The sequence below is a fragment of the Colletotrichum fructicola genome, assembly GCF_000319635.2.
Source record: "Colletotrichum fructicola Nara gc5 chromosome Unknown KSG_Nara_v1_contig01, whole genome shotgun sequence".
NCBI classification, from domain to species: domain Eukaryota; kingdom Fungi; phylum Ascomycota; class Sordariomycetes; order Glomerellales; family Glomerellaceae; genus Colletotrichum; species Colletotrichum fructicola.
The window spans coordinates 3669803-3697140 of NW_027094051.1; the positions used below are offsets into that span (position 1 = coordinate 3669803).

The following is a 27338-nucleotide window of genomic DNA, read 5'->3' on the forward strand; positions in this document are numbered from 1 at the left end:
TATGGCCAGCATTCCACCCACACAACGTCACATCCAAAATCCCAGACGAACCACCCGTTCATCCGAACAATCGGGTTGTCCAAACTGTCTAGCCTCCAATCCGCTCCATGATTAGCTCACCGATCCCGTTTCGTTTCAGGTCGCACCGAAAACCACCCAACAAAGAAACGGAGATAGACACAAAAGGCCGCTTCCTCCTTCTCTTTCCCCCCCTTTGTCATTTCGATCTCCAGCCGTTGTTTTTTCCCTCCTTTCGGATCCAATGTGGCTGCGACGCTAAGACGGCAATGTGTAATTCAGATCGAATTTAGGGGTGGTCGGGCTTTCCAAGCAAGGGGGGGAAGAAAACGCCAAACCGTTTATGAGGCGCTCGAGAGGCGCCGCCTCTGATGATGATGCACACACGGCAGTTGCATGTCCTAGGCATGGTAAACAGCAAGAATGCGGCAAAAATGCGGGCTCCACTCATGCGTCTCGTTGGCGTCGTCCAACGTTCAACAGTCGTCGTCGATCGTTACCAGGAGCAGTCATTCCCCATTATCCTTGAACCGCACAAAGTAGTAGACAGTGGCTTCAACAATCAATGGATTTGGTCTATCAAAGTGGTCCCCTGAAAAACCGTCCCCCAGGTGTATCTCGCGAGAAATAAAAAGGGATATGTGCATGCCTGGATTAGACCCAGCTCATCCAATCAGCCAAAAACCCGGACGGTATAATAGATAGAAAGAAATAAAAGACAATGAAAGGTCGTCATATTCCTCGTATGGAATAAAGACCCGTTGTCCTCCCCTGCGGACTCGGAAGACTGTGTGGTCATATGCTAAAAACCCCCCTTATGTCCAAAAAACGTACCAAAAGCACGCAGTACTTTCATGGAATGAAATGATGAAAACCGAGAAACGATGCGACAGACACCATTTCCGAATGCCCCCCATCCGTGACGTCGTTAAAATCCTCCATGCCTAAAAGAATAAGTTTCAACGCTGTGCTAGATCAAAACATAGAAAAAATGCTTCGGAGGGGTCTCCTTCCACAGGCCTTGCCATGCTATTTCCCACCTTCAGACACATGCACTGTTTCGAAAAACCCATCTATATGCCAGCCGTGTGTCGTCAAAGAACAGGACAAGAAAAGAGACCCAACCAATGCGAAACAATCGCGAGGCCGCATTACAATGGACGTGGTCGTTATCGTTAAGGGCAAATGAGTCCGCAAACGCCAAAGTTTTGCCACCCGGACGCCTGGCCGTCCAGAGCACCGATCGTAGTGCCGTCTCCCCGGGTATCAAGTTCTTCAGAATGGCTCCAAATCGTCGAACACGGACAGTTTTCTTGCCGCTTTAGCAGGGTAGCTGCGAGGATAGGTCCTTTCGGGATAGGACACGCCGAGGTCAGGAGTTCGCATGTCGATTTCCTGTGGTTCGTCCACCGATTCGAACCCTCCCCAAGCACCCAGATCACAGCGCTCCAGCTGAAGCAGTCCACCCCGTGTTCGATCCATGCAGAGAACATTGAGGTCTTGGCCATCGTTTGCGAACTCCACGCCTCCAATCTCTCCAAAGATGTCGAACGACTGCTTTTGCTTCAGGGTTTGTGCGTTGATGATGTTGATCCAGTCGGCCTCCTCCGCCGCAACTAGAACACTTGGGCCGCTGCCCGTGGGCGAGAAGCGCAGGCTGCGCACTCCGGCCATTTCCGAACGTATTGTCTCCAGCGGATACCCATCGCCATTGGGCTTGGTCCATTTTCGAGCATCCCAAATCTTGACAGTCATGTCCTGAAAGCCCGTTGCAACAGTGTAGCCATTGTCTGACCAGTCGCACGCGAATCCAAAGTCGCGATGTCCGCCCAGCTCTTGCAGGATCTCGCCAGTGTCCGCATTGGCAATCATAACGTTGTAGTTGTCACCAACCATCACGCGAAGGCGACGGTCAGCCGAGAGAGCGGAGCAGTTGATGGGACACCCGTATTGTGTCTCCAAAACAAACTTCTCGGTCGCCACATCCATCACGCGGAACCCTTGATCGTTGCTTGCAAAAGCAGCCATCGGCGTCGAGTTTCGCGACTCATGGATCTGTAGGTGGTTGGTGATTCCGCTAATGTGGTTAGTTATTTGGCCCTCCGTGTACTTCTTGTCCTGGCTGTGGACATTGCGCATGCAGTATTCGCCGTTGAAGGTACCGGCAATCAGAACTCCGCAGTTGGCGTCCAAGGTAGAGATTTGAACATTGCCCAAGTCGTTGAGGTCCATAGCTACCTCACTCTGGCCGGTGACGGGGTTGAGCTGGTGTACAGCTCGCTGGCCTGGATAGAAAATACGGCTTCTACCCGCACATGCCAGGATGTTTCGCAGCTGGAAATGGGCCAGGTGGACGTTCTGCCGGACATCCATGCGGCGGAACCTGAAGAAGTTCTCAGTGCTATAGAGTTCTCGGTCTGGGTAGTCCAACTACAGAAGTGTTAGCTTGTCTAGGTAGACTGCGAAATGGCTCATGGAAACTCTCACCTCCACTTTGTCTGAGCCTGCCCGGTTAGTATAGTTCTTGTAGTCCAACTTCCTACGAACGCGGGCCTCCAAGCGAAGGACCCCAAGGTCTTCCCAGTCGATTCCTTGCAGGTCGCACCTGTCACCTTCCAGGTCCGAAAACCGCACTCGGGCAACCTTTTGTGCGGATTGCGCGCTGATTGACCTGATACTGGGCCTAGGACCATTGCGGTTGCGCCAAGCCCAGTCTCTCAAGAAATCCCGGAGGCAGAGGTTCTCGGGGCCAAGAGTGCTTGTATTTGCGTTGCTGGCGGCTGGGGGGCCATCCTCTTGCCATATGGCCTCTTCCTCCTCGTCGACACCCGTGACAACATGCTGTTGAAGTGCCCCAGAAACGCCAGAGATGGCGGGGTATGTTGACTGCCATGTATCGTCATCATCCTCGTCCATGCCTCCAGCGCTCAACATTGGGTGAAAGGGGATGGTGTTAAGCGGGGTAGGATGCATAGGCCCTGATGGATCGAACACAGGGCCAGAATGAACCCAGTAGGACGTCATATGGGAAGGAGGTTCGGCGGGCAGTTGTCCATGGATCGTGTTGTGGGCATGCGGGGGGCCAGGATACTGTTCGGAGTTCAGCATCGCGCCAGTTCCCGACACGGGCGAAAGGGTGCTGGTTACGGGCACAATCGTTGAGGTGTGACCCAGAGGAGCACCGCCGTCGCTGTCGCTCATATCCATGGCTTCATCGTCCTCCTCGTCAACGTCATCTTCGTCATCATCGTAGTCTATGTATTCAGGATCGTAAGGGTGCTGGTTGTATGAGAAGGAGTTGGCGGCATCGTAGAGGGACGACGGAGCGACGGGGAAGTGGTTGACGAAGTGAGATGTCGAAGCAGCGTACGAAGCTTGGGCAAAGTTTTGGCCATGCGTTGGTGGCTCTTGGGGGTAATTGTGTTGGCTTGTCTCGCGAGCAGGCTGGTGATGGGAATCTTGGTCATAGGGACCATCGACTGGCGGAGCGAAGGTCACACTGTGGTGATGGTTCGAGTGAGCGGGTGTAGCCTGTGCTTGGGAAGGCTGAGAGCCGGCTGTTTCTGAGGTTCTTGGGCGCATCGTGCTCGCTTCAAGTCTGAGTCGTGGCCCGAATGGGCATCATCAAGGTCAGGTATACAGCAAAAAAGCGGCCGCCTTGGTTGGGTCGAATGGAGGCTTCTTCTGGAGCGGTCGAGATTGTAAGTCGTATGTTTACCCGAGGTCACGTCTATTGCCTAGACGAGTCGTTGATACGGATGGCCACCGGCGTATTCGGCAGTCCAAAAGCTCCGTTGCTTCTTCCTCCAAGCACACGGGGCACAATTCAATCTCGCGCAGTCGATGACCGGTCGGTGTGCAACGTTTGCGAGAGCGGAGCAAGTCGGTCTTCGTTCACAAAGTTGGAATGCGAGGAGATTGTCAATTCGGAACGAAAGTGTCGCCGCCTGCCCTGGGTTGTCGTGAGATGTGTGGCGGAAGGTGTTGGTCGAGTTCTGGGCGAACGGACTGGGAGGTTGTTAGAGTCTGGTCCGGACAGTCGAGGATGCGGTCAGGCGTAGGTCAGGTCGAGTCCAGTGCCAGTGCCAGTGCTGGTGTTGTAGCAGGGCGGGAGCGGGAATGGGACCCGAGCGGGAATCTTTCACTGGGATCGAAGGACAATGGGGAAGGGTACCTCACTGCGACAGGCGCGCCAACCAAACACCCGACCGCACAGCGCAGCGAGGCGGCCTGGCGGTTGAGTTGCATTCCAGGGCCCATATTGAAGACTTGACGAGGTCTCCGAGTTAAAGAGGTACTTGTATCTCAGTGGCAGCACTGGCTGCAGAGCATGTACCTTCACTGCAAAGATACACTTGGTGGAACCTCGTCAATGGTGCTGTGACAAGGCCCGATCCCTCTCAGCTCTCGTCAATCCCTCACTAAATTCCTTGGTGCTGAAAAGAGCGGCCCTGGTCTTTGTGGGTTCGGAAGGTGTGGAGGACTCGACCTGGATTTCCTACCACCATTGGATCCCTGCGTGCCTTGCTACAAATACAACCGTCTTTTCAACAACACTCTACTGTCGCAGCTTTCGAAGGTGAGGAACGTAGGGTGCCTCATTTTCCTAGCCGCCGAATCGAAATTTGAGTTCGAGTCAAGATCGTGGCTTCTTCTGGGTCTCCCACGACAGGCAAGACATTGTTGCGTCCCGACGATCCTCGCAAAGATTGGCAAAATGGTGGTAGTGGTGGTGACGCTGGTTCAAGGATGGCCACCTCCACCCTCACCACCACCACCACCACCACCACCTGCACTCAAGGACCGGAGGGGCATGCATGCCCTCGGCCACTCATGCCAGCCAACCTAATGCCGCGAGCACACGAACCCTGTCCGTCTGGGAATCAGCTTCGCAGCGTGGGCATCTGTTGCTTTTCTGCGCAGCACAGAGGGAGAAGTATTACGGGAACTCACCCTAGTCCAACAAGACAGAGACTGGTCCCGACGCCAGCTCTATGGACGCCACCTCCAATATCATATGCATGGCTGACTCTGGGCGGGAAATGGTGTGCGGTGCTGAGTGCCCCCATGGAAACCCCGGGGAACGCAACGAGACCGCCGACAAACGACGAGAACACCTCAGCTCATTCTGTATCACGATACGGATAGCACGCATACGCAGGGGAACGAGGCGAGCTTGGAGACAAGACCACCTGCACTTCGTTGGGCTTGGCCTGGTACGGATGGGATACACGAGCAACCTTGCCCACGACGCCGCGGTAGCTTGCACCTGGCCAGGCCAGACCCAGCCACTTCTTGTCACTACAAAACCATGTCCCGATGGGACGCATCGTTTTCGACAAGCAGCATGTCGCCACAATTAGCAGAAACCCCAGCTGTAATACCGCTCCGGCCGAAAGAAATGTGCACTGCGGCCAGCTCTCCGTCCGCATGCTTCTTTAGTGCCCCCCGTATGGAGTATCCGTACTCTCACCTCGCTTTGCTACTTTCAGACCGTGGACCTGTTCCCTTCTTCAACTCACTCTGACGTCACGACCCAGCCGACGTTCAGACGTTGGACAGCAGCCTCCAACGTCTTTGGAGGACCTGACTCTTGCCGCAGTCCCAGAGAAAGCCATGCAACCATATCCGGCCTACAAAGCATGCTCTAGTGCGCGAATATACTCTCCATGTGCTGCTTACCTACACGACATTGCAGATCCTCACCCCGATTGCCAATACCGTGCAGTAAACCAACCCAACCACGCGTTGACGAAGTCGGTTTCTTCCAACGGCGGCCTAACTGTCCTTTCTTTTGATCTCCAGCCTCCCTTGTAAGCATCCCTCTACGACGGTCGTTCTCGCTTCCCGTCCGTCAGATTTGAGCATTGACGAAAAAACGGCCAGTTTTGATTCATTTTCTCCATACCTCGCAACATTCACAATGTGACCTGTCACCTCGCTCACTTTCTGACCTTGGTCATCCAGGGGTGCTAGCCCACATTCATGTAAGTCGTTGGATTAGGAAGCCTCCCCTTCCACGCCGACCCAAGCTAAATTATACAGAACGCTCACCGACTGCCACCTGGCATCGGAAACCGGGCAAGAACGGCAGGCCTCAGTTGTCTTTTGCTTTCGCACGGGACACTACCGAAGGATTCCTTCGCTGGCGACGCAAGCTTACCTTACTCCTATGAGCGACTCACATCGACACACCGCTGAAGCCATCTCATTCGCCAGCGGACCCCTATATTAGAAGCTGACATTAAAAACAAATGCTCGACCGATGCCAAAATCTGACCAACTGCAACCTCACCTCCAAGCTACAGCAGCATCCCGATCAGTCCAATGATGGAATCCCTGGAGGAGCTGCCTGCCAGCCATCGGTGCGCCAGAATGAAAAGAGAAGCCCACCCCCAACCTCACGCGCGCGTGACAGGAGACCCGTTGAGGTGATCAATCACAATCGGCAGCGTGCTGGTCCCCCGAGTTTCAAACCAACCCCAATACTAACCATTTCCTTGCTGCCTCTGACCTTCAGGCTCCGCAAACTCGTTGCTTTTTCACAACTCGCCTGTGCACCTGCTGCCCTCGTCAGTGTCTATTTACCCAACCCCTCGCCTTTTACGCAGGGACTCGGAAACACGACAGGGGATAGGAGAAAAAAACCGATCCAACCTCTCGCAGAGGAGGGTTTTTTCTGTCTTTCCAACACTGCTCACATAATCGCACAATTTCCGGCTGAGGTCTGCTTATTCATGGAGTCCTTCAACATGCGCGGCCGCCGACATGAAGAGAGTCCGCAAATCAGGACTGCTCTGTTGAAATCCCACAGCAGGATCGACCACTCCCATGTCAGAAATACAGTGACCCCGGAAACCAAGCTTCGACCCGTCAGCCATGAACAGAACCTCGACTGATCGACATGACCGCTGAGACCGAGCTCCACGCCGAGTCTCAAGCCCTGTACTTTCCTTTTGGGCCTTTGAGCCTCGACAAAGCCTCGTCTCGATTTTCCATCGTCAAAGGCGCCAATAGCTCGAGGTTACTGGCGGGGCGGGCCCTCCCCCATCCCAAATCCACATTCTAGAAGAATGAGAATGGGCAGAAAAAAAATCACAAGAGCAACGCTGCTACCTAAACTCGGGGCGCTGCGGCGCTTCGGGTAGAAGCATCCAACCCAGTCCAACGACACACCGGTCAAAATTTTGCTGAAAAAGCAAAGAGAATCCCGTACCCAAGGCTCTGTTCCTTGCGCGCAGTTCTTGCTGTGAGACTAAAAGACACCCTGGGGACCCCCACCGGGCGCAAAGGCCGTGCGGCCAACATGCCTCTCTCGCTTGCACGCTGGAGGAGGGGAGCAGGAAACGTCAAGAAAGTGAGAAAGCAAGAAAACAAACTATTTCCTGCCTGCCCGAGAAAGCATGCGAGCTGCGGGAACGGTACGAATCCGAAGACACACTATCCAGCAGGAGTCCACCCGCAGAGGAAAGGACAAACCAAGTAACAACAAAACCAAATCATCATGTCTCGGCTACCTGCAGCCATACCATGCAATGCCCTCCTCCCTCTCTCCCCCTCGCATCCCCCACTCCTCCTCGCCTTCTCTCTCTCGTCTCCGCCGCCTCTTGGTCGCATCTCCAATGTCTGTGCTGTGCGCATTTCCTCCCCATCAGCCTAGCATCCCGTTTCTTTCTCCTCGCCGTTACCTGCCCGCCCGCTTTTGCCTGCCGGGCACCCAGAAGGAGGACCAGACCAACTACCCAAGTAGGCAAAAGGTCGTTCCGCGTCCCCTCCAAAACCAAGGGGGCTCCACAATCTCACCGGCACGCCGGGATCTCCAATAATAAGATCCGTTACCCGTGGCCGTCCGGCGTTGCGTCCCCCTCCCCCCCTTCTTCTCGAAAACTTCAACTATGAAGTAAAGAAGAAAAGAAGCCCGTCCGAGTTTCATCGGAACCACACCGTCGTAGTATCAAGAGAACCCATAGTCTGAAGAGAACCGCGGGACGGCACGCGAAAAGCTACTTTGAGAATGAGAAAAGAAAGCGAATGCCACCTCATGTAACTCTGTAACTACACACACCACAACAGGAAAACCGAGGTACAGTATGGGGAAACGAGATCAAGCCAAGCTAAGCTATAATTGCAACAGAGAGCGAGAGAGAGAGAGAGAGAAGATAAAGCCGGCGGACACGGCTGAGGCTGCGCATTGGCAAGGCAAAAGGAAGAGGCCACCCATCCTTCAACCTACTTTACAGATTCATACGGAGGAGGGGAAGGAATGTGGTTACACAGAGCCGCCACCACCAACGCCGCTCTCTCTCATTTCTTATTCCCATGTTGAACGTGACAAAGCCCCCCCAACTCCCTCCTCCAACTAGCTAGCTGTATGATGACCGACACGCAAGAGTATGCTGATACTCCAGACACAAAATGTATGTGTGCATGTGTGTGCGTGTGCCATTTCGTCTCAGACACGGCTCGCGCTTCTCGGCCGGAAAGACCAGGAGGGGGCCGCGTATCAGGGGCGACGCGGCACGTCTAGACACTTCCATGCTGGGTAACTTCAAGTCACGTCCCAAGGGGGCGAGTTACACGACACAGTTCAGTAACAGTTTGAAAAAGGGTTGGTTACTACTACGACTACCGACACTTGTTGATGCGTCCATGATATGTACAAGATCAGACAACCCAATGCCGCCACCTTCGCAAAGACAAGAGTGCAAACAGCGCTTTTTCAAAGCACCAGCCTCTGGAGAGGAAACAATACGCAGAAAGCAAGAGCAATGTCAACGTTTCCAGTGCAAAATACAATGCGGATTCTCTACCCTCTCGGCCGTCCCCCATTATTACAAGTGCCGAGCCTCTTACGACTGACTATACTTCGTGGTCCCTCCTTTTTGTCATCAGAAAAGAGGAAGAATAAAAACACAAGGCCGTAATCGCGCCTCTCGTATAAAACCCGTGGTACCCATCATGCTGCTCAAAAACAAAAACGCCCGCCGTGTGTGTGAGATTTTGCTTTTATGCGTCAGAGTGGTAGTACTCGTCATTGTACTGGTGGCCGGGAGGCATCGACCAGGTGTTGCCGCCTCCGACGACGTTCTCCTTGGATCCCCAGTAGTTGCTGCGTGTCCGACGCTCGCGTTCAAACTCGGCCCATCTCTTCATGGTGATCTTGCTGCTGTCGAATTCGCCCTCGTACTCGAGACCGGCCTTCTTCGTCTTCTCGCCCGCCGTCTTTCTGGTATCACCCCAAGAGAAGTCGTCAAACTTCCAGAAGGCGTACGTGGGCAGGATAAAGTTCCAAACAGGCAGAGAGAGCAGGTAAATAAGCATCCACAAGACGTACGACCAGGAGTGAGCGGTGATAACGATCAGAACGGCTGGCAGACCAAGAATGAGTGCAAGCAGGACAAGGGGGATGATTTGCGGCGGTTGGTTGACAATGGAGATGATGACTGAGAGTGTTAGCTGTATACTAAGCAAAGCCAGACGAAAGTTACTCACCGACGTAGAAGGTGAAGGCGATAGCAGCAGGCAACACGAGCGTTCCCATCAGTTCGATAAAGACGACAAACTGCATACTGAAGCAGAAGGTACCGCAAAGGTCACGGACCAAGACCAGTTCCATCAAGTTGTGGATAGTCGAGTTAATCCAGCGACGACGTTGAGAAAGCAGGACGCCAAACTCGTCAGGGACCGTGGTTTTGCAGACGGCCTGGGGCACAAAGACCTGCTTTCGCTTGGGGAAGGTCCTGAGCATCAGCGTCGTAAGGTAACGATCCTCACCGAGCAGCAGAAGGTTCTTCTTATGCAAGGTGTCGACGACGTTCTCGGAGTAGTGCTCAACAATGTCAGGGTTGGCCAAGATAGGAACCCAGTAGTCTTGAGCTCCCTTGGGCGCCTTGATGCGGTACATGCAGAAACAGCCGGGCAAACAGGTGACACCACCAAAGACAGACTCGAAGGACTTGGCCAAGTGATGGGAGATGAAGTACTCAAAGACTTGGATAGCAGTGACCCAGGAGTCACGCTTGTTGGCGATCTTCGTTTCTCCGCAAAGACCCATGATCTCGGGATCCTTGACCATGGCAGACACCATGTGAGTCAGACTGTCGGGGAAGACCTTGGTATCGGCGTCGACCATGAGTACTATCTCATAGAAGTCGGGGGAGATACCCGTAACCTTCCAGAGACCGTTGAACATTTCGTACTCAAGCTCGGTCATACGCTCATCGAACATGACCTTTTGGAGGAAAGACATGAGAATGATCTGACTGTCACGCTTGCCACGGTTGCCGGGCTTGGACTTGGAAGCCTCGTCAGGGGTACCGCACTTGACAACGAGGAGGACAGGAACTCTCTGCTGCTTCTCGAGAGGGATGGCAGACTTGGTGCCGTAGTCGTAGAAACCAGAGTAGACCTTCGCCATGTTGTGTCGCTTCGAACCGCTAGCAACTGCCACGTATGAGAAGGGCTCAACCTCATCAGGGAGGATCGTGTGGTCCTTCATCATGTCCAAGCAGTAGTCAGGAGTGGACTTCGTTTCACCCTTGCCCTTGATGATACCGTCGCAAATAATGACAATGACCTTGTGGCTGTTGGGATAGTCGGTCATGGCGATGGAGTCCAGAGTTGTGCGGAGACCAAGCAGACCTTCGGAGTAGGCCGTAACCAAGCACATCGTATGAGCCAGAGGGAATCCAAAGGGCATCCAGTCAGCGGGAGGCTGAGGGACAACGGCCTCGTGGATGAAGCCCGCGGGCCCGGGGCCATCAGTCGGGCTTGCAGTAGAGGTGTAAGGATCCGAGCGAAGGAAACTGGTGCGGCTGTCGTTGCCCTGTCGGTACATGGCGTTGCCTGGATGCAGCATATTGCCGCCCGCTCCGGAGCTGGCCATGGTCAACGGCGCACGCTTTCCGCCAGCCGGGACTGCACCCGCTCCGTAAACGGCAGAGAACCGGGAAGTGGTGGGGAGGAATGAGCTGCCACGCTTGCTAGTGCGGTCAGAAGAGCCGTTAACACTACTTCCAACGTCGCCAGGCAGTCTGGGGGGAGCCCGGTAGATATCCTCGGACCAATCTTCAATCTGACGGTTACGCTTGCGCTTGTCACCGGTCTGAGAGGTCTTGGCCGCAGCGTATGTTCGGCTGATAAACCACTGGAAGAAGATGGCGAGGAAGAACCTCGTCAAGACGACTGCCAGAATGAGGACAAGCGAACAGTAGAGGACGACCTTGGACGCAATGCAGCCGACAGTCTCAGTGTCGACAGAGCCGACCTTGATGATCTCCTCGAAACACTCAGCAATCTGCTTGTCGGTCGAAGACTGGAAGGCTCTGGTGACATCGCGCCCGCGGATGGCCTGGTTGACAGCTGAAGTCTTGTCCTTGAGCTCATCGAAACGCGAAGGCACCTTAACCTGAGAACTGTTGAACCAGTTGAGCATGTCCAGGTCGAGAACGTTGCCAGAGTAGACAATCAGGTTGCGAGAGCTGTTCTTGATGTCGTTCCAAGTGAAGTAGACGTCAGCAGACCCGCTCAAGTCAAGGTAAAAGGTGTCGCGAGCCTTCTGAGTGGTGTGGCAGGCCCATCCGAGGTAGTAAGGGATCGTGAGGTTTGGCTTGGACGATCCGTCCTGGTTGAAAGCCGTGCAGGGGAAATACCACGCAAGGTCGCCGGCGCTGTTTGTGGGGACATCAGAGTTGTCAGCAAGAGTGATGAGGTTCTTGCAGCGGCCGTTGACGTTCTGGAAGAAGAAACTGCCGTCCATTCCCGTATACTTGGTAGGCAGGTCGTACAGGACGTTGGCACCGTGGGTTCTGTTGACCATGGGCACGCCGTCGGCGGGAGGATGACGGGAGCCCGACAAGTCGTAGGCGGTTCCGTGGAAAATCATGTATCCCTCAGACACCTCGTTGACGCGCAGGCGCGGCGGAGGAGTTCCACAAACAGCCTGGTTAAAGCCAAAGGTCAAGAAACCGACGAATCCCATGATGAGCAGGATCAAACTGATCAGGCCGACCTTCTCTCTCCAGGCGCGCTGCTGGTTCTTGGAGGGCATGCCGCAGCACTTCAACATGAAGTTCGGGCACCAGAAAGTGATGATGGCGCAGTACACGTTCCAGAAACTCGGCGGGCTAAGCTGCTCGGCCGGGTGCTTGCGCTTCTTCCCTTCCTTAGTGAGCTTGCCAGACTTGTGCCGGCTCAAGCGCTTCTCCTTCGTCCTAGTCGGGCCTCCCTTCTTCTCCTCCAAGCTAGCCTGCCTGCTGTTTTGCCCTCTCGGCGGCGAGGCATCGGAGTAGTTATCGTTCGTCTGCGAGCGCCCTGAAACGTCAGTTGTCCCTTCCATGTCCTCGGTAATCGGGTCGTTTCCGGTCGCGGACGGCAACACGTTCATGTTGGCGGCATGTTTCCTGTAGTAGTAGTTCGGATGGTCCTTGTCGATTCTGTGTCTCTCGGGTCGGATCAAGCTTCTCTTTCGCTGGAACGGTTCGGGGGAGGACGGCCCTGCGGCTGATCCTTCAAAGGTAGGCGACAAGGGCTGGCTTTCTGTGTTGACATTAGGAGTTGAGATCGTCTCGGGGAAGGACGTCGCTGAATGCCCACCCGCAGAAAGTCCTCTTTGATGGGAAGGACGCCCTCCTACGGGATAGTAGCCACCGGTCTCGACATCGCCAGGGCGGTTGCGCCGTGACGGTGAATTCCGGTAGGATCTACTATTCTCGAAAGGAGGGCTTGGCCCAGGTCTTTCAGGGAGTGACATGGTCCTGTAGAGAGAGCGACGTTAGCTTTGGATCCCATGGCGGTCAAGATTTGCGTCGAGCAACGTGGGATCGTCAGATGCCGCAGAGGGAAGACTTCACCCTTTCGAAAGACAAGAGAGGTTCTGTCGCGCGTAACGACGAGCGACAGATCGACTCGATTATTCTCGATGGTGGAGGGGGGTATTGTGGTGCAATGCTCAAAAATGCAAGGTGGGAAAATATTGACAATTGGGTAGCAAATGTCAAGAGACGGACAACAGCAGCGAAAAGACAACAGACTGTTGCGATGCAGGTGCGGGTCGATCGCTGGGCTCGAAGGAAGTCATACTCACAGGAGTTGTTATTGGAAGGAAAGCAACGTCCAGCAGGATTTGTGGATTGTCCAGGCCTCGCACCCCTGCTATTGGCGGGGGTTGTTCCTTGGGAGACCGCGAATCAATGGGGAAGCGTCCCTTTTTTCGACCCGACTTTCCTGCGTTTCTGCGCCAGCAAATCAGGGGGCCAACAGCAAGGCAAGCAGGGAAGGTGCCAGCAAATGACCTTCTTCTCCAAGCAAGCAGAAGCCACAACCTGCTTTCTCCCTGTTCGGTGTGTCGGGCAGTAGTGAAGCTGCGATTCTTGCAAGAGAATAAGAGGGCGTGGTGAGGTGTAGCTGGTGAACGTGGGCAATCCCGGTGGAGCCTTCACAACATCGGGCGATGGAAGACCAGACCAGACCAGACCGCACGGCGCAGCCAAGCAAGCGATGAACTCTCGACCCAAGCGGGTGCTGCCTTTTTTTGCCTTTCCTTCCTTTCTTCTTACTTCCCTGCAGCCCTCAGCAACACTCTTCTTTTTCGATCCGTCTGCGTACTTAAGCAAACGCACGGCCGATGCGCCTTCTCTGAAATTTGGCTCCTTGCACAACTTGGGACCAGGGGGCGCCGGGCCTGAGTCGTGTCAAGAGTAGCGACGAAATAGGATGCGATGCGAATGAGACGACGCACAACGGTGCAGGAGGATTATGGGATTGAAGATGATGGGATGGAGCGTGGGCGGGAAACCGTTTCGCAGCGGCGCAAATGCAGACAAAAGGTATCCTTTCGGAAGCACACCCGAACAGCAGAATTAGAACAAGAGCAACAGCAACACCGACAGCAACGGTGGTCGGCAGCCCAGGAGCCGCTCGGCTGTTTCGATAGTCGGATAGAGTTATTAATGTTGGGCGCTCTGGTGGCCCAGCCGGAGTTTGGGGTTGATGGGCGGCGGCGGTAGATGCACCTCACGAACGAGCGAGCGATGGATTGGCGGGAGGCGACGACCGAGCAAGAAAAGCTGACGCGATCGTGCGCACTGCCTCGAAGGTCCTTTTCCGGGGAACGAATGTTGGTGAGATTGTTCGTCGTTGTTCGTCGGGCGATTCGCTTCGTTGGACGTTGGCTGCTCGTCGCTGCGGGTTGGGATCAGGGTACAGAGAACAAGTCAAGTCTCTCAGCCTGTTCCTGATAACTGAGATGTTGGTCTGACAGGTGAAACGAGAGTGAGCAGCCTCGAAAAGCCAAGAGGACGATTCGAAATGCGAAGTGCAAAGAAGGAACGAGAGGAAGGGTCGGGAGGGAGAGAAATGGCAAGACGGTTTGCACTTTCCGCACGGCTGCAGTTGAGGCACCCTGAAGGAAGGGATGAGCGACGAAAATGGGGAGCGGATCTCGCAGAATTGCTTTGGGACAGTCCTTTCCAGCTCTGGTCAAGCACCGCACCACACGCTCCAAGGGACAGAGCAAACGGAGAGAGGAAAGGGGAAGTGACCTGCGTGGGAGCCGTCTTAGTGCCTCTGCCCCGATGATGATGGCTGGCGTGAGAGGTACCTCGTCCAAGGTGACGACGAGGGCGACGCTTTGGGTACCGTCTCGAGCGCCGCACCGTATCATTCCCATGCCAAACCGCCACAGCGCGGCACCCTCGCCTCAATCCATCTCGTATTATTGGCCTCGACATTGGCTCGCATTGCTACCTCGCTGCTGATGCCTCGCCCTCGTCGCTACGGTGCCATCCTTTCCCCCTCAAGAGTCTCGACACCTCCCGCCGTTGCCTCTCGTCTCGCCAGGTTGAACTTGACTTTGTCCTCGCAGAACCGCGCTGGCAGCTCGGACACTATTAGTGAGAATGATGCGACAAAGGTCGAATTTCTCGTCTAACCCAGAGCAGGCTAAGGTTAAAATCGAACTGGATTGCCAGGCAAGGTGGGCACGACCTGAGCAGTACCCCGTTCAGCTCGGGGACAGGGGAAGAACTGGGTGCAAAACTCCACGCGCTCGGCAAATGCGGGCAATGTACCGACCGAGTAGCCCGGTGTCCGCCGTTGTCGTGGGCAAAACGTCGAGAGTAGAGCGCAGCTTTCTGGCACGCGAATGACCCAATTCAATCATCCGTTTCGCCCGTTTCATGCCCGTTATTTCGAGTGCCGAAACTCGAACGACAGACACCGGCCATCGCAATGTCGATCGCATCGCTCGCCCCCGTCGTGTCCATGACACTCTGTTGCCCGGCGTGGAGCAGCGAGCGGGCGACAAGGACTCCAAAGGCGGGCACTGTCCCGTATTGTCCCCATGTGAGCATAAATCCACCCGCAGTCCAAAAGTCGGCACGGATACCGGGATAATACGCGCTTGTCTCCTAAGCTAGGCCAAGGAAACCAGATCAGCATGCAGGACCAGGGTTGCTATTTTCAAAAGCTCAAACCCCTGTTGCCCAGCCGACCAGCCGCCCCCAAAGCCTCCAAAAATGTCCTCCAGCTGAGAATACAGGAAAAAGAGAGTTTGCCTCTGCTGCTGACCTGCTGCTGCATCTCTGTCCTTGTTTCTGGACCGAGCCAGCTAACGCCTGCATCTGCACCTGCGTCTGAGCCTTTTATTTTGTGAACACCTCAGCCAGATTTCTCCAACGGGTATTCTGTGCCTGTGCTGACTTGCTCAAGGCGCCCGACTGAATCTGGGGTCAGGCGAGAGGGATGGGGCCGAGTTGCGGAGGAAACGACCGCAGAAGGAAGCACTCTGATTTCCACCTCCCAGTCCTTAGTCAGCCCGCCCAGCCAGTAGACGTCCTTGGCTGGAACATGTCATGACTTTGCGCCTTCAGAATCTGATTATCAGTGATCGTTCCTGTGCCTTGGCATTATTGACTATTCCCGAGTCCAAAACATCGACATTCCCTGGCCTGGATATGTTAGAATGAATGATACCGGCAAAAAAAGCCTGGCCAGTCTCCGTTCTCTGATCACAAAGCCTTCCGTGCCTGTTGGCGGCGCCCGATAATAGTGCCTTGGTCAACTTGGACACAATTTCGAACCTCGAACCTTGACTTCTGGGTTTGCATCAGATATGAGGAGATGGCCAAGATCGCCATGATGTTCTTGGAACCCACCGAGGAATGTTCCACCACCTCCGGAAACTATTCCCACGAATCGGTTGTTCATGCCCCTTTCGATAGGATTAGAGGACCCTTTCCCAGCAGCCTCCAGCAGAAACGAAACAAACACGCTTCGTGGGGGTGTCCCCGTCCCACGGAAGAATGCTCGCACCACCCAGGCCAGCATCCATCTCCGCTGCAGCTGTCATCGTTGCTGTCCAAGTAGACAAACCCGGTCGACAATACCAGTAAGCTTTTGCGCCTTGGCCAACAGTCTCGGCTGCTTCGGCCTACTGAAGTCCCCTTGCCGCCTCCGCCTGGAACGAAATCACCCAGCCTAGTACATGGTACCCTTCTCAGCCTCCCTTAGTATCCGTAGAGCGTCCACTTGAAGTTCTGCCGGGCTATCGTGTGTAATCCACCACGGCTAGCCGCACGTTCTCATGTCTCCTGCGTGTGTTTAGTGTCTGTCCCACAACGTGCCAGGTTCCAGATCCCAAGATTCTGTCAAGGGGAGAAGAAACTCTCGGAAGCGATAAGCGGCCATCGCCAAATCGTGGGGTTTGAAACTTGTCAGCCTCTTCCAAATTGGGCGGGTCACCGCATCACAACACTGCCTACGCATGTTTTTTGTAAAATATTCGTCTCCAGATTTCTGGATTTCGAAAACCCCGGAGGCTCTCGTCTGGTCTGACGTGTATGTTGATTTCGATGAGCACAAAACCTCGGAGTTTGGCCAGACAGACCGACATTCCTGACCTCCCCGAACTTGTCTCATCCCAAAACATGCGAACCTTTGGCCAATGTGCCGTATCAGACGAAATCTGTGGAGTCTGTGTGGTCCGTCGGCTGGAATGTTTCCAGTAACTTGTTTGGACACTGTGATTGCCGTAAACATGAGTAGGTGACGTTTAGACCGAGACAAATTGTTGACATCAACTGCGCCCCCCGTTGGTCCCACATTGCTTCAATTGTCAAGATGCGAAGTGCACACACACACCAGTAGGTCGCCAACGAGATAGTTACACGAGCAGCGGGTGAGTTCCGCTTCTTTGCTCGACAGGAACCACCCAGAGTACACGGTGATGTCTGGGTCGAGATCCCCTCGCTTCTTGAAATGGTGTTTTCCCATATTGCGAGTGGCCTGGGAAACAGGGTCCGAATGCCATATGCTACAAGTGCATGTGACGGCTCGTTGACTCCAGTTGATGGCATGCGCGGCATCCTTGATCTGCACGGCAAAGCCGGCATCTTAGATAAGGAGCCACGATAGAGTCTCCAGAGTCGTCTTCGTCAGGGGCAGTTTCCTGCGCATCGTGGAGGGAGCGATGCGATGCGTCCTGTGCTTGTTCAAGCTGCCACGTCAGAATGAGAGGGACTGTGGTTGGCCCATGTGGGCGGTTAGTCGTCACTTCGATATTTGCGCAAGGCTGACACTTGTATCATCGGCATAGGTGGACTAGCCACATTGGTTGGTGCGATGGGCAGTTCGTCAGTGAACGATTGGAGTTGTAAGCGCCTGGGCGCCAGCGTGGTACGAAGGAATGACCATAAACAATGCCCTGCATCATTAGACAATACGAGACGGCCAGATGGAGGTTGCCAGAATGTCAAAGACCATCCTTTTGCGTCGTCGATTGGCAAAGGGATATATGCCAAGGATGGGTATCTTGCTGACGGAATTCGCACCAGGTGAGAAAGAAGATCCTCCTCCACAGCTTGTTTCCCGGATTTTCAGCGAATCCGCTATTCATTCCTTCGATCTTCACCCGAGTGCCCCGTCGAACCACCGTCGACCCAGTCACAGATTGGGCTGGTCGCAAGGCTCCCAAGCTGTTTTTAAGGGGAATTGTGGCGGTCGTTCTGCAGGAAGCATTCGCATCATCATTTCGACTGCGAGGCGCTACGGCGATAGCTGACATTCGCAACTCCTGCAAACAGCAGTCTTGAGAGTTTTCGCCAATCGAAAGAGCCTGTCGACAGGAGCCGGCTCCAAGGTTCTGGGGTCCTTAAATTTCCAAGCACAACGTGCCGCGGTCTGGTTTTGCGGGGAACACGACAGCGGACAGTGATTGGGTGCACCGAAGCCGTGATGTTGCAGTCGCACGCAGGTGGCTGTAGATCCGCGATGACCGCCGTGGCCGACGCCATTTAACGTTGGACCCACGGACGGGGCTGGGGACTATGGAAAGGCTCCGAAGCCCAGAGGGCAGTCGCGCAACGAAAGCTGGGAGCTGGATGAATGCTCAGCAATACGCCGTCGCCGCCGACTCCTGACCAAACCACCGGTCTGACTGACGTGCGGCGCGCAATGTCAGAGAATCTGCAAATTCTCGGAGCTGGACCGTAGTGGAATGAATTTCCATCAAGCGCAAGCAAGCAAGCAACCCCCAGTCTTTGTGCTCGGGTCCGGCCTGCACAGCACTCTGACCGGGCACCAAGGTGCTCGATTTGAGGCCTGGGTAAGAGGTCAGCCGTACGTATTCGTAGAATAGGGGCTCTGTATTCATAGGCAGGCGTGGGGAGCGCTAGGCTCGGTCGACTTGGCAATGCACAATAGTGGATTGACGGTGTTGATCGAAAGTGGCCTGTACGAGGGGCACGGCCGGCCGGTCAATACCCATCCATGCATGCATACATTACGACTTCGCAATAGCGACAGAATCGTATGGGATGATGCCTCACATGACGAGCAAAATCCGCACCACCCGCTTTTCCTCGTGAAATCCCGCGCTGCCGCCTTCTCCCGCTGCTTCTTCGTCGCCTTCCTGTTCTTCTGCTCCGCCCAAGCCCATACGAAGTGATCGGGACGAGCAGCGACGAATGATTCGGACGAGGCTTGCCCGGCGACGGCGGAACCGGCGGCGCTTTCAAGCTCCAACAGGCCGCCCTGGCTTTTCGGTTTAACTGAGCCGGCCACTTGCGTGCTTGACGGGCATGTACTTCGTAGTTTTTTTTTTTTTCCCACTCTCTCTCTCTCTCTTCTCGGTTCCTCTTTCAATAGCGGCTGCAGGGTCGTCCAACGCGGCCTCCAATTCAACCCCCCCGACCCCTTGCCAATTCGTCCATTCTATGACCCACGCTGGAGCGCCGCTGGAGTCGAACTAGAACCCACTTGAATATTCATGGAACGGCGGAGACGGTGAAGCTGGGGACGCCCAAAATTGGAAATATCATGCTGCCGGCTTCCAATGAGACGTTACCAGACTCGTGTTAATGCCCCTGAGGTATATCAAGAATGACATAAAAAGGCTTGACCGAGCTTTCTTAAGTGTGCCAAATCGTTTCATGCGGTGAGGCAAACGAATCGCGCAAAACCTCCTTCACCACAAAGAGAAGTGCGGGATGCGCAAAGAGTCCGGTCGTATTCCAACTCAGGGCCACCTCGATCTTGCAGAAGCATGCGTAGCGTTGGTGCTAGCATGAGTTGCTCACAGCCCTTCTCCACGTCGGATCCGTCTTTCGGCAGGCCAGTCGGGGGTGGAGGGCTACCCTTAAGTCCCTCTTTTTTCCTCTCTCTTTCGTACAGGGCCTTGGCGGGGAAGGGTAACGGGATTAGGATCCGGAGTCCAGCCAGGTAGGTGATGACAGGGATCTCGGAGACATCAGTGATCTTTGCCAGGCCGGGTTTGCGTGCTTGCGCCGTTGTGCATCCCAGAGGATGGCCAGGAAAAGGGCGGTGCGAATTCGGGGCTGGGCGATGGTGAGGAAGGGCAGACAGGAATGAGGCGAATGGAAGGCCGAGGGCTGGGCACCCCCTCCGCTCAAGGTGAAACGGCAATATTATTGCTTCATTAGCACCTCAACGCGCGTTGTCTCCAAAAGGCGGAGGAGACGACGTGAGGAGGCTGAGAGGATTGGCGAGAAGGAAAAAAGGGATGCCATGAAATGGATCCCACTATTGCTTGTTGCGACTTGAAGGGTCCCAAGAGCCTTGGGGCCGAGGCCGTCAATCTCTTTGCAGGCGACGGGAAGCTTGCCAGATTTGGCCTTGTTAGTTGCGGGCACTTGGTTATTGAGATCAGATCCAGAAGTGTTTTTCCGCCCCTTTGACGAACGAAGTTGACGTAAGGTAGGTACCTGTCTGATTTCCACCTGGTCCTGTGCTGCAAATCTGTAAGCAGGTCAGGTAGTCTGCAGTTTGGCGCTGCCGGAGAGGCGGTGACCCGAAGGTGACATGACAGCGTCGCGGGGTTGCGTTGCGTTGCGTTGCAGTGAGGGTTTGACACAGGCAGACTCCAGCTTGACCGCCAACGCCCGCGTCCACGTTCCTGGAGCCGGAGGCGATGTCGGGTTGCCAGGAGTTCCGTTCGGGTCTGTGTACAGACGATAGTGTCGTTCAGGCTCTGGCGACATTGGTGTGCTGACACGGCCGACAAGAGGTCATGGCAGATGCAGAAATGAGGTCTTGTTATCCCATCGCCGCCGTGTTAGTGGTAAAAGTGCTGGCGGCGGCGGCGGCGGGGTCCTGGCTAAAGGCCGGGCGAGTGTGCGTGGAGGCAAGGGCATGGACCTCAGTTCGACATGCTTCTCTTTTCCATATCCCATTCCATATGCGTATGCAGCAGGCGGTGGATGCACTGCATGTAGGACACGGGGCAGCTCGCAGGTTGCAGGTTGCAGGTTGCATCGCTGGGTTGGAGGGGCCTGCTGGAGGAGGCAAGGTACGAATAAGGTAGACAAATGGAATAGGAAAGCGGCCACGTCCGTTCCTCACCTGGGTAAGGTACGGATACCTGATCGCCCATCACCAACCTCCTCTGGCTCCTTCGCCGTTACGATGGCCACCACCACGAGGCATGACATGACGGAGCACACTTTCGCTGCTAGAGGCGAGTGCACAAAGGGCCAAGTCTCATTGGACATTGACACTGGAGGCACTCGCCCTCAGGCACTAGCCCGGGCCGGAGCCTCGTGTGAAGACGGGGACCAGACCGTCTGAGACGCTCCCTCGCAGCCAGTCGACGCCAGTGAAATCCGCTTTGCAGCGCTACCAAGATTGAACGCCACCCCAATTACACCCTGAGGTGGGTGATTTGGGGCGAGGTGAGGGGAGATGAGGTGCGGCGAGTGTTGTGTACCTAGGTAGGCACCAAAACACCACACTCTGCTTTGTGCTGTGTGTACACCACCTACACCAGGCACAGCAACCGCAGGATGAGGATGAGATGAGATGAGACCCAACAAGCAGCAGCCTGCCCTCTGTCCTGGTGCCAGGTAATTGCGCCCGAAGCCACGGATTCATCTCCCGGGCAGGCTGCTCCTTCCTCCCAACACTGCGGTATGACAGCTGCTGCTGCTGCTCCTCAGCCCCCGTCAGGCCTGGTCAGCTAAGGCTCTACCTTGCCATTTTGTCTCCAGCTTCAACTTCAGCTCCATGCACAGTACATACATGTATGAATAGACTTGCTCCATCGGCTTGGCACGCCCTGGCTTTGCTGTTGCTGACTGCATAACGTACATACGTTCGTAGCCTTACTTCTTTCCACGACATTTAGTTTCTTTTTCCTTTGCTCTTCCTTCCCTTTGCCCTTATTCCATCTCATCTTCGTCTTCGGCCCACGGGGAAAGGCACGACGTCAATGCTCACCTCACATCTCCACACATTACTTGCTCCTGCGTGCCGTACCTTGCCTTAGGCCCGCCTGCTCAGTTCTTCTTTCCTCGGATTTTTAAGTAACAGGTTGTCTGCCTTGCACCTTTCTTCCTTCCTCCTGACGTGCTTCGCCCAAGAGCCTCCTCTCCCGGACTGCCTTCGACAAAGTACATGTCCCTGCCGGCACTCCCGGCCGCTCTGAACCTGGCCTGGAACCATCCCACCACCATCCTCAACTCTTACTCAAGTCAGGTCTTGCAGTTTCCCCGTCCGAGTTGGTGCAGACCGGTGCTCACTTCGGATATCTGAACTACCTTCACTCATTATTCAAGCCTTCTGCGCCATCTGATTTTCGTCTATAATATTGACTCGATTCCGGCACTCGCGCGGTCAGCTGTCGCTTGTTTTATGCCTGCTGCGTCCCGACTCCCGACACTGATTCACCTCTTCCCGTCGTCGGCGCCTGCCTGACCTCAGCACCACCGAAGAAAAAAAGACAAAAAAAGACCACACTCGGCTTTGTGGCTCGCGACGTCACTTTGGGCTTGCAGGATCCCTGGGGTGCCCGTTGTACGTGTCGCCTCCCTCGTCTCTGGTAAGCTACCGTATTCCCGTTCCCTTCGTGTTCCCTCCCCCCTTCAAACCTGAACGACCTTACACCGTCGGCACCACACACGCACTGCAGCTGTGTCCGTACCTGCCTTGTCAGTGGTCGGGCTGGTTTGTCAATCAGCCCTCCCTCTTTCAAGGCAAGCCCCGGCTAGCCCCCTTGGGCGCAAGTGTCCCTCTGGTCCTTCTGCGTCCTCTGCGCTACAGAAGCAGGCGCACCCCCTAGCAAGGCACCATTCGCCATCCAACCCGAACAGGGCCCTGGCCTGTTGCCCGTCTGTACGAATGAGCCCCGGCGCCCTGTGCGAGCCAGTGCTGGTGCCAATTCCAGTCGTGGTGTGGGTGGGTAGAGTGTGTTGAGTGGGTGAGAACGGGTGGACTTGCGTGCAAGCAGTACGCAGCAAGGTACCTCAGGGCTGCTTGCTTGCTGCTGCTGCTGCTCAGGTACCTTACTGCTGGCTGGCTGGCTGGCTTGTTGCTTCGCTCGCTGCCTCCTCGGTCTTGCTGCTTGCTTGCTCGCTCGTCTCGCTCGCTCTGCTGCCTCCTCCTCGTCTCCTAGCTCCCCCCCGTCTCCGACTTACATAACAAGTCAAGCATGCCACGCACCACAAGCAATGCGCGAGAGTGCCCGTCCCCCAAATCTTCACTCCATGTCTAAATAGTATTCAACTTGAACTAATTCCTCCTTTCACTTGTTTTCTTCAGCTCCTAGCCAACGACTTCCAACAGAACTGACCAATGGCGGCCGCGACGGCATCAACGCCTGTCATTTCTCCGACTGCAAGCCCGAACCATCATCTACGAACGCACATGTCTCCCGAGCGCCTCGCCATAGGCGATGACGCCGGCCGTAAGGGGTCCGCCCGAATTCGTGACGCTCCCGTTTCTCCAGTACGGGTAAACTTTCAGGACGACAACTGGGCTCAGCCATCCAATGCGAACATCGAGATGGCGCAACCTTACCAAGCAGAGTTTCCTGCCGCAGACCACTACCGACCACAAAATGCCCCTCCCCCTCCAAACCACTCCTCCGCCTACAACCAGTCTTCTGCACGTCAAATGCACAGTCGTGATGGGAAACAACTACCACCGCTCGCGACCACGACGACAAATGCTACCGCCTACACTGCCGAGCCCGAATACCTGAGTCCGGCGAGTTCTCGACCCGGCAATGATCAGATTTACCGCGCGAAAAGGGGGACCCGGGATTCCGACAGCTACAGCATACCGCGGTCACCAGACGGTAACCGTCAAAGCCGAGAGTCGGACACGACCACGAGCACAAATCTACAACAGGCGTCGGCAGAATCTTCGGCGACTACGAGCGCGAGCTCAGTCTCCGGCAACAATGAGTCGTCCGACTACAAGGAGGATGACTCTCCCGGGAGCTCGGTTGTGGACGGCAACATGTCTGGAAACCAGTCGGTTCCCATGTTCCAGTACTACCACCACCAGGAATACCCTCCTCGTGTGGCTAGCGTCCCTCACGAGATGGACGCTCGCCGTTCGTCCTCGAACCCTAGCTTGAACGCCGACGGAACACCAGTCAACCGCCATTTGACGCCCACCGGCTTCACGAGAAGAACCTCGATGCCCCGGCCCTCGTCTGCCTACTCTGCGATCTCGGACTATGCGCCTAGAGGACGTTCGCCCAATTTGATGCCCGGAGGATCCCACATGAGGACCCCGTCTGGCACCCGCAAGTCGCCCGAAAACAGACCGGTCTCATACGCAGAGCTGTTGAACGTGCCATACCCGCAGCCAGCTCCCGCGCCCATCAACCTGAACAACAATCAGCTCCAGAGCGCTGTGGGTAACAATGCATCGCTTCTGGGCACCCAGAAGACGCTGGAGATGTATCGCCAAAATGTGAAGAAGACGAATGACTTCTCCATTCAATACTCTTTTGCCGTCTTCTTGATTTCCACTGCTCAAGAACAGGGTCTTGACGCGAGCGAGCCCGCCCCGCGCAAAGGCAATTCAAGCCCTCAGCATGGCCCGAACTCGCCTCACGAGCTCTTGAAGGAGGCAAAGGGAATACTGACGAAGCTCGCTAGCAACGGGTATCCTTTCGCACAATACTACGTGGCAGATGGATATGCCTCCGGTCTCTTTAGCAAAGGAAAGGAGGACTATAACCAGGCCTTCCCTCTCTTCGTTCAGGCTGCCAAGCACGGCCACGCTGAGTCTGCATACCGCGCTGCGCTGTGCTACGAGTTTGGATGGGGCTGCCGCAAAGACCCGGCTAAGGCTGTTCAGTACTTGCGCATGTCGGCATCAAAGCGGCATCCTGGTGCCATGTCTCGCCTTGGAAAGGCCTGTCTCTCGGGCGATTTGGGAGAGAAGCGCTACAAGGAGGGTATCAAATGGATGAAGTTGGCCGCGGAGGCAGCGGATTCAGTATACAGTGCTGCTCCGTATCAATTGGGTTGCCTCTACGAGACTGGCTACGGTGACGACATTTTCCGCGACGAAACCTACGCCGCCGAGTTGTTCACCGCCGCAGCAGAGCTGGGCCATCCGGAAGCCAACTTTCGCATGGGCGAGGCATACGAGCACGGCAAGCTGAGCTGTCCTCGGGACCCGGCATTGAGCGTTCACTTCTACACGGGAGCTGCTGAACGCGGCCATGCGGGTGCCATGATGGGGCTTTGTGCGTGGTATATGGTCGGAGCCGAGCCGATTCTGGAGAAGGACGAGGAGGAGGCATACGAATGGGCGCGTCGTTCGGCAGAGCTTGGTGAGTGGTCCAGAAATGCAAATGTTCACGTTGAGATTATTGCTAACAAGCGACCAATAGGCTACGTCAAGGCTCAGTACGCCGTGGGCTACTTTACAGAGATGGGCATTGGCTGTAGGAGAGACATCCTGGAGGCCAACGTTTGGTACGTCAAAGCCGCCGACACTGGCGATGAACGTGCGAAGCAGCGTCTCGCCATCATTCAAGCCGCCGTCAGCGGGGGCACGCCAATGGAGGTCGCGCCGCCCCGGAACGGCAAGATTAAGAAGAACGCAGATGACAAGGAGAAGGACAAGGACTGCATTGTGATGTGAGAGACCCAAAAAGAGGAGTGGAACGGCGACTGAACCACATCATTCGATACCGGCGTTGGATAAGGCATGGTTTTCACGAATTGCATTTGCATAGCATGATGGCCCAGGTGATTTTGATGGCCAAGACACGTCTTGCGGCACCATTTGGCCGGCCTCATAGCGAAAAAGGGCGTTCAAGAGAGGGACACGTTTTTTCTACTTATCGGTGTGTACGCCTGGCTAGGAGCTCAGAGGAAGCCTGTACATACAAGATACCATAATTCCCTGTCTCGGACAGGCGTCTTGGAGGACTCTCTTCTTTTTTATGTTCACTTTGCGATTGTGGTATATTTGTGACTTGAGTTTGGGGCGTGCTGCTGACGATACTCATCTGAGATGCTAGTCCGGTCTCACAACTTGCGTCGGGCCGTTGCGTGTTTCGTCCGGAGTTGGTTGGACGTCCGTGATTCGTCCCGGACATGCAAACCATGGGGAACCCCCTTTGACAGAAAGGATCTCCGTCTGGTGGCCATTGAGATGAACGGCCACGTAACTTTTTTCGGGTGTCACGCCGTTACGTGTCTTTCTCATCCAGACTTTTAGTAGTTTGCGAATGATGATGATTGTATCGTTGGCTTGGCGCCGGCGTTGTCCGTTTCCTTCTTTTTCGCTTCTGGATGAACTCAGGAGAACCGGGAGAAGAGGATCATGCCGGGAGGCGCATTGGCACAGGGTTCAGAAATTTTCTGGAAAGGGGGAGGAACATCGACACACAGGGCGCTGGGATATGGCAGCGTCTGGTGTTGGGTGGACATGGGGAGGGAGTTCGGATGATGATGTTTTGGGTTTTCTGTGTGTGTGGATGGGTGGGCAGCAGGGAGGGACGTGGGAGGGACGGAGAGATGGTGAGACGGGCTGAGCCTTTTGTGGATTTAGGGGCTGAGAATATTGAGTTGCTGGGTGTGGGTTTTTCGGCGATTTAGGGGGATGGGAGTGGTGGTGTCTCGGGGATGAAGTTGTCGTGGGTTTTTGGGGCAAGTTGAGTGAGTTCTTGTGGCTTTTGCTGAGATCGCCTAATTTTCCTGTGTCTGCGCGGCTGTACTTCCTGTGCACTTGATTACTACTATCGAAAGCGATAGTAGCGACAGCGACGATGAGGACGAGGACGAGGACGAGGACGACTATAACGACGATAACAATAGAAGCGACGACGACGACGGTGATGGAGTGATTACATTATGGCCACAGGAAAAGTAGTCCCTCCAGCAGCCTCCTTTTGCTGGCGTTTTTGTGTTTAAGAGGTAAGTTGAACCTTGTAAATGTCGTCTTCTTTTGCTTCCGGGATGAGTTTTGCGAGAAACCACCTGGGGTCAACAGGTGTGATAATCGTAAGAACAGGTCGAGCATGTCGAGGAAGGTCGTGTGATGTCTGATCACATGCTTATTATCTCTAGATAGTTCAACCCAAGGCCGTACAAGTTAGTGTCAGCAGAACACTTTGATGCCCAATTTTGTTTTGCGATGAACACAATTGAGATGCACTTACAGCCATACATGACAGACGTTGGACCCCCCCCCTCGATGGAGGGTCCTCGTAAGCCCCAGCTGTACATATACATGACAGGACTTCGATGATTGTGTCTGCTTTCAAGACATTCTTAACATGCAGTAGAACATACAGTAGCATCTAGCAGGCCTTCTCGAGTTGCAAATCCTCAAACCGCCTCTCGATGGCTCTCCTAATAGCCTCCATACACTCTGCCTTCCGATACTGCTCTATATCAGGCCAACCGTGCTCGCGATAGATGCCCCTCAACATCTCCACCAAGGCGTCGTTGTGCTCAAACTCGTGGTTGTACTCAAGCCATCATAGACCGCGGGCTAAGCGGTATGAGATTCAGCTCTCGAAACTCGTCCTTGAGCATCTCAAAGAAGTCCTTAAC

General features: G+C 55.0%; 4 protein-coding genes across 4 annotated transcripts; 2 read left to right on the plus strand and 2 right to left on the minus strand.

The window, feature by feature from the left end:
* Positions 1 to 1293: 1293 nt before the first annotated feature.
* CGGC5_v001062 (putative WD repeat-containing protein) lies at positions 1294 to 3600 on the minus strand (the record flags this gene model as incomplete). Its single annotated transcript, XM_032029918.1, has 2 exons — positions 1294 to 2448; positions 2506 to 3600. The coding sequence occupies 2 exons, from the start codon at positions 3598 to 3600 to the stop codon at positions 1294 to 1296; spliced, it is 2250 nt and encodes a 749-aa protein (XP_031890400.1).
* A 2034-nt stretch (positions 3601 to 5634) lies between these two features.
* On the plus strand, positions 5635 to 6219 carry CGGC5_v001063 (uncharacterized protein; the record flags this gene model as incomplete). Its single annotated transcript, XM_066150769.1, has 4 exons — positions 5635 to 5774; positions 5824 to 5831; positions 5905 to 6005; positions 6064 to 6219. 4 exons carry the CDS (start codon positions 5635 to 5637, stop codon positions 6217 to 6219), a joined length of 405 nt encoding a protein of 134 aa, XP_066010012.1.
* A 2805-nt stretch (positions 6220 to 9024) lies between these two features.
* chs-4 (Chitin synthase 4) lies at positions 9025 to 12769 on the minus strand (the record flags this gene model as incomplete). The annotated part of the gene is made up of 3 exons (XM_032029920.1): positions 9025 to 9461; positions 9511 to 12555; positions 12613 to 12769. The coding sequence occupies 3 exons, from the start codon at positions 12767 to 12769 to the stop codon at positions 9025 to 9027; spliced, it is 3639 nt and encodes a 1212-aa protein (XP_031890394.1).
* Positions 12770 to 23172: 10403 nt separating this feature from the next.
* SKT5 lies at positions 23173 to 25416 on the plus strand (the record flags this gene model as incomplete). Its single annotated transcript, XM_032029921.1, has 2 exons — positions 23173 to 25102; positions 25163 to 25416. 2 exons carry the CDS (start codon positions 23173 to 23175, stop codon positions 25414 to 25416), a joined length of 2184 nt encoding a protein of 727 aa, XP_031890397.1.
* Positions 25417 to 27338: the final 1922 nt, after the last annotated feature.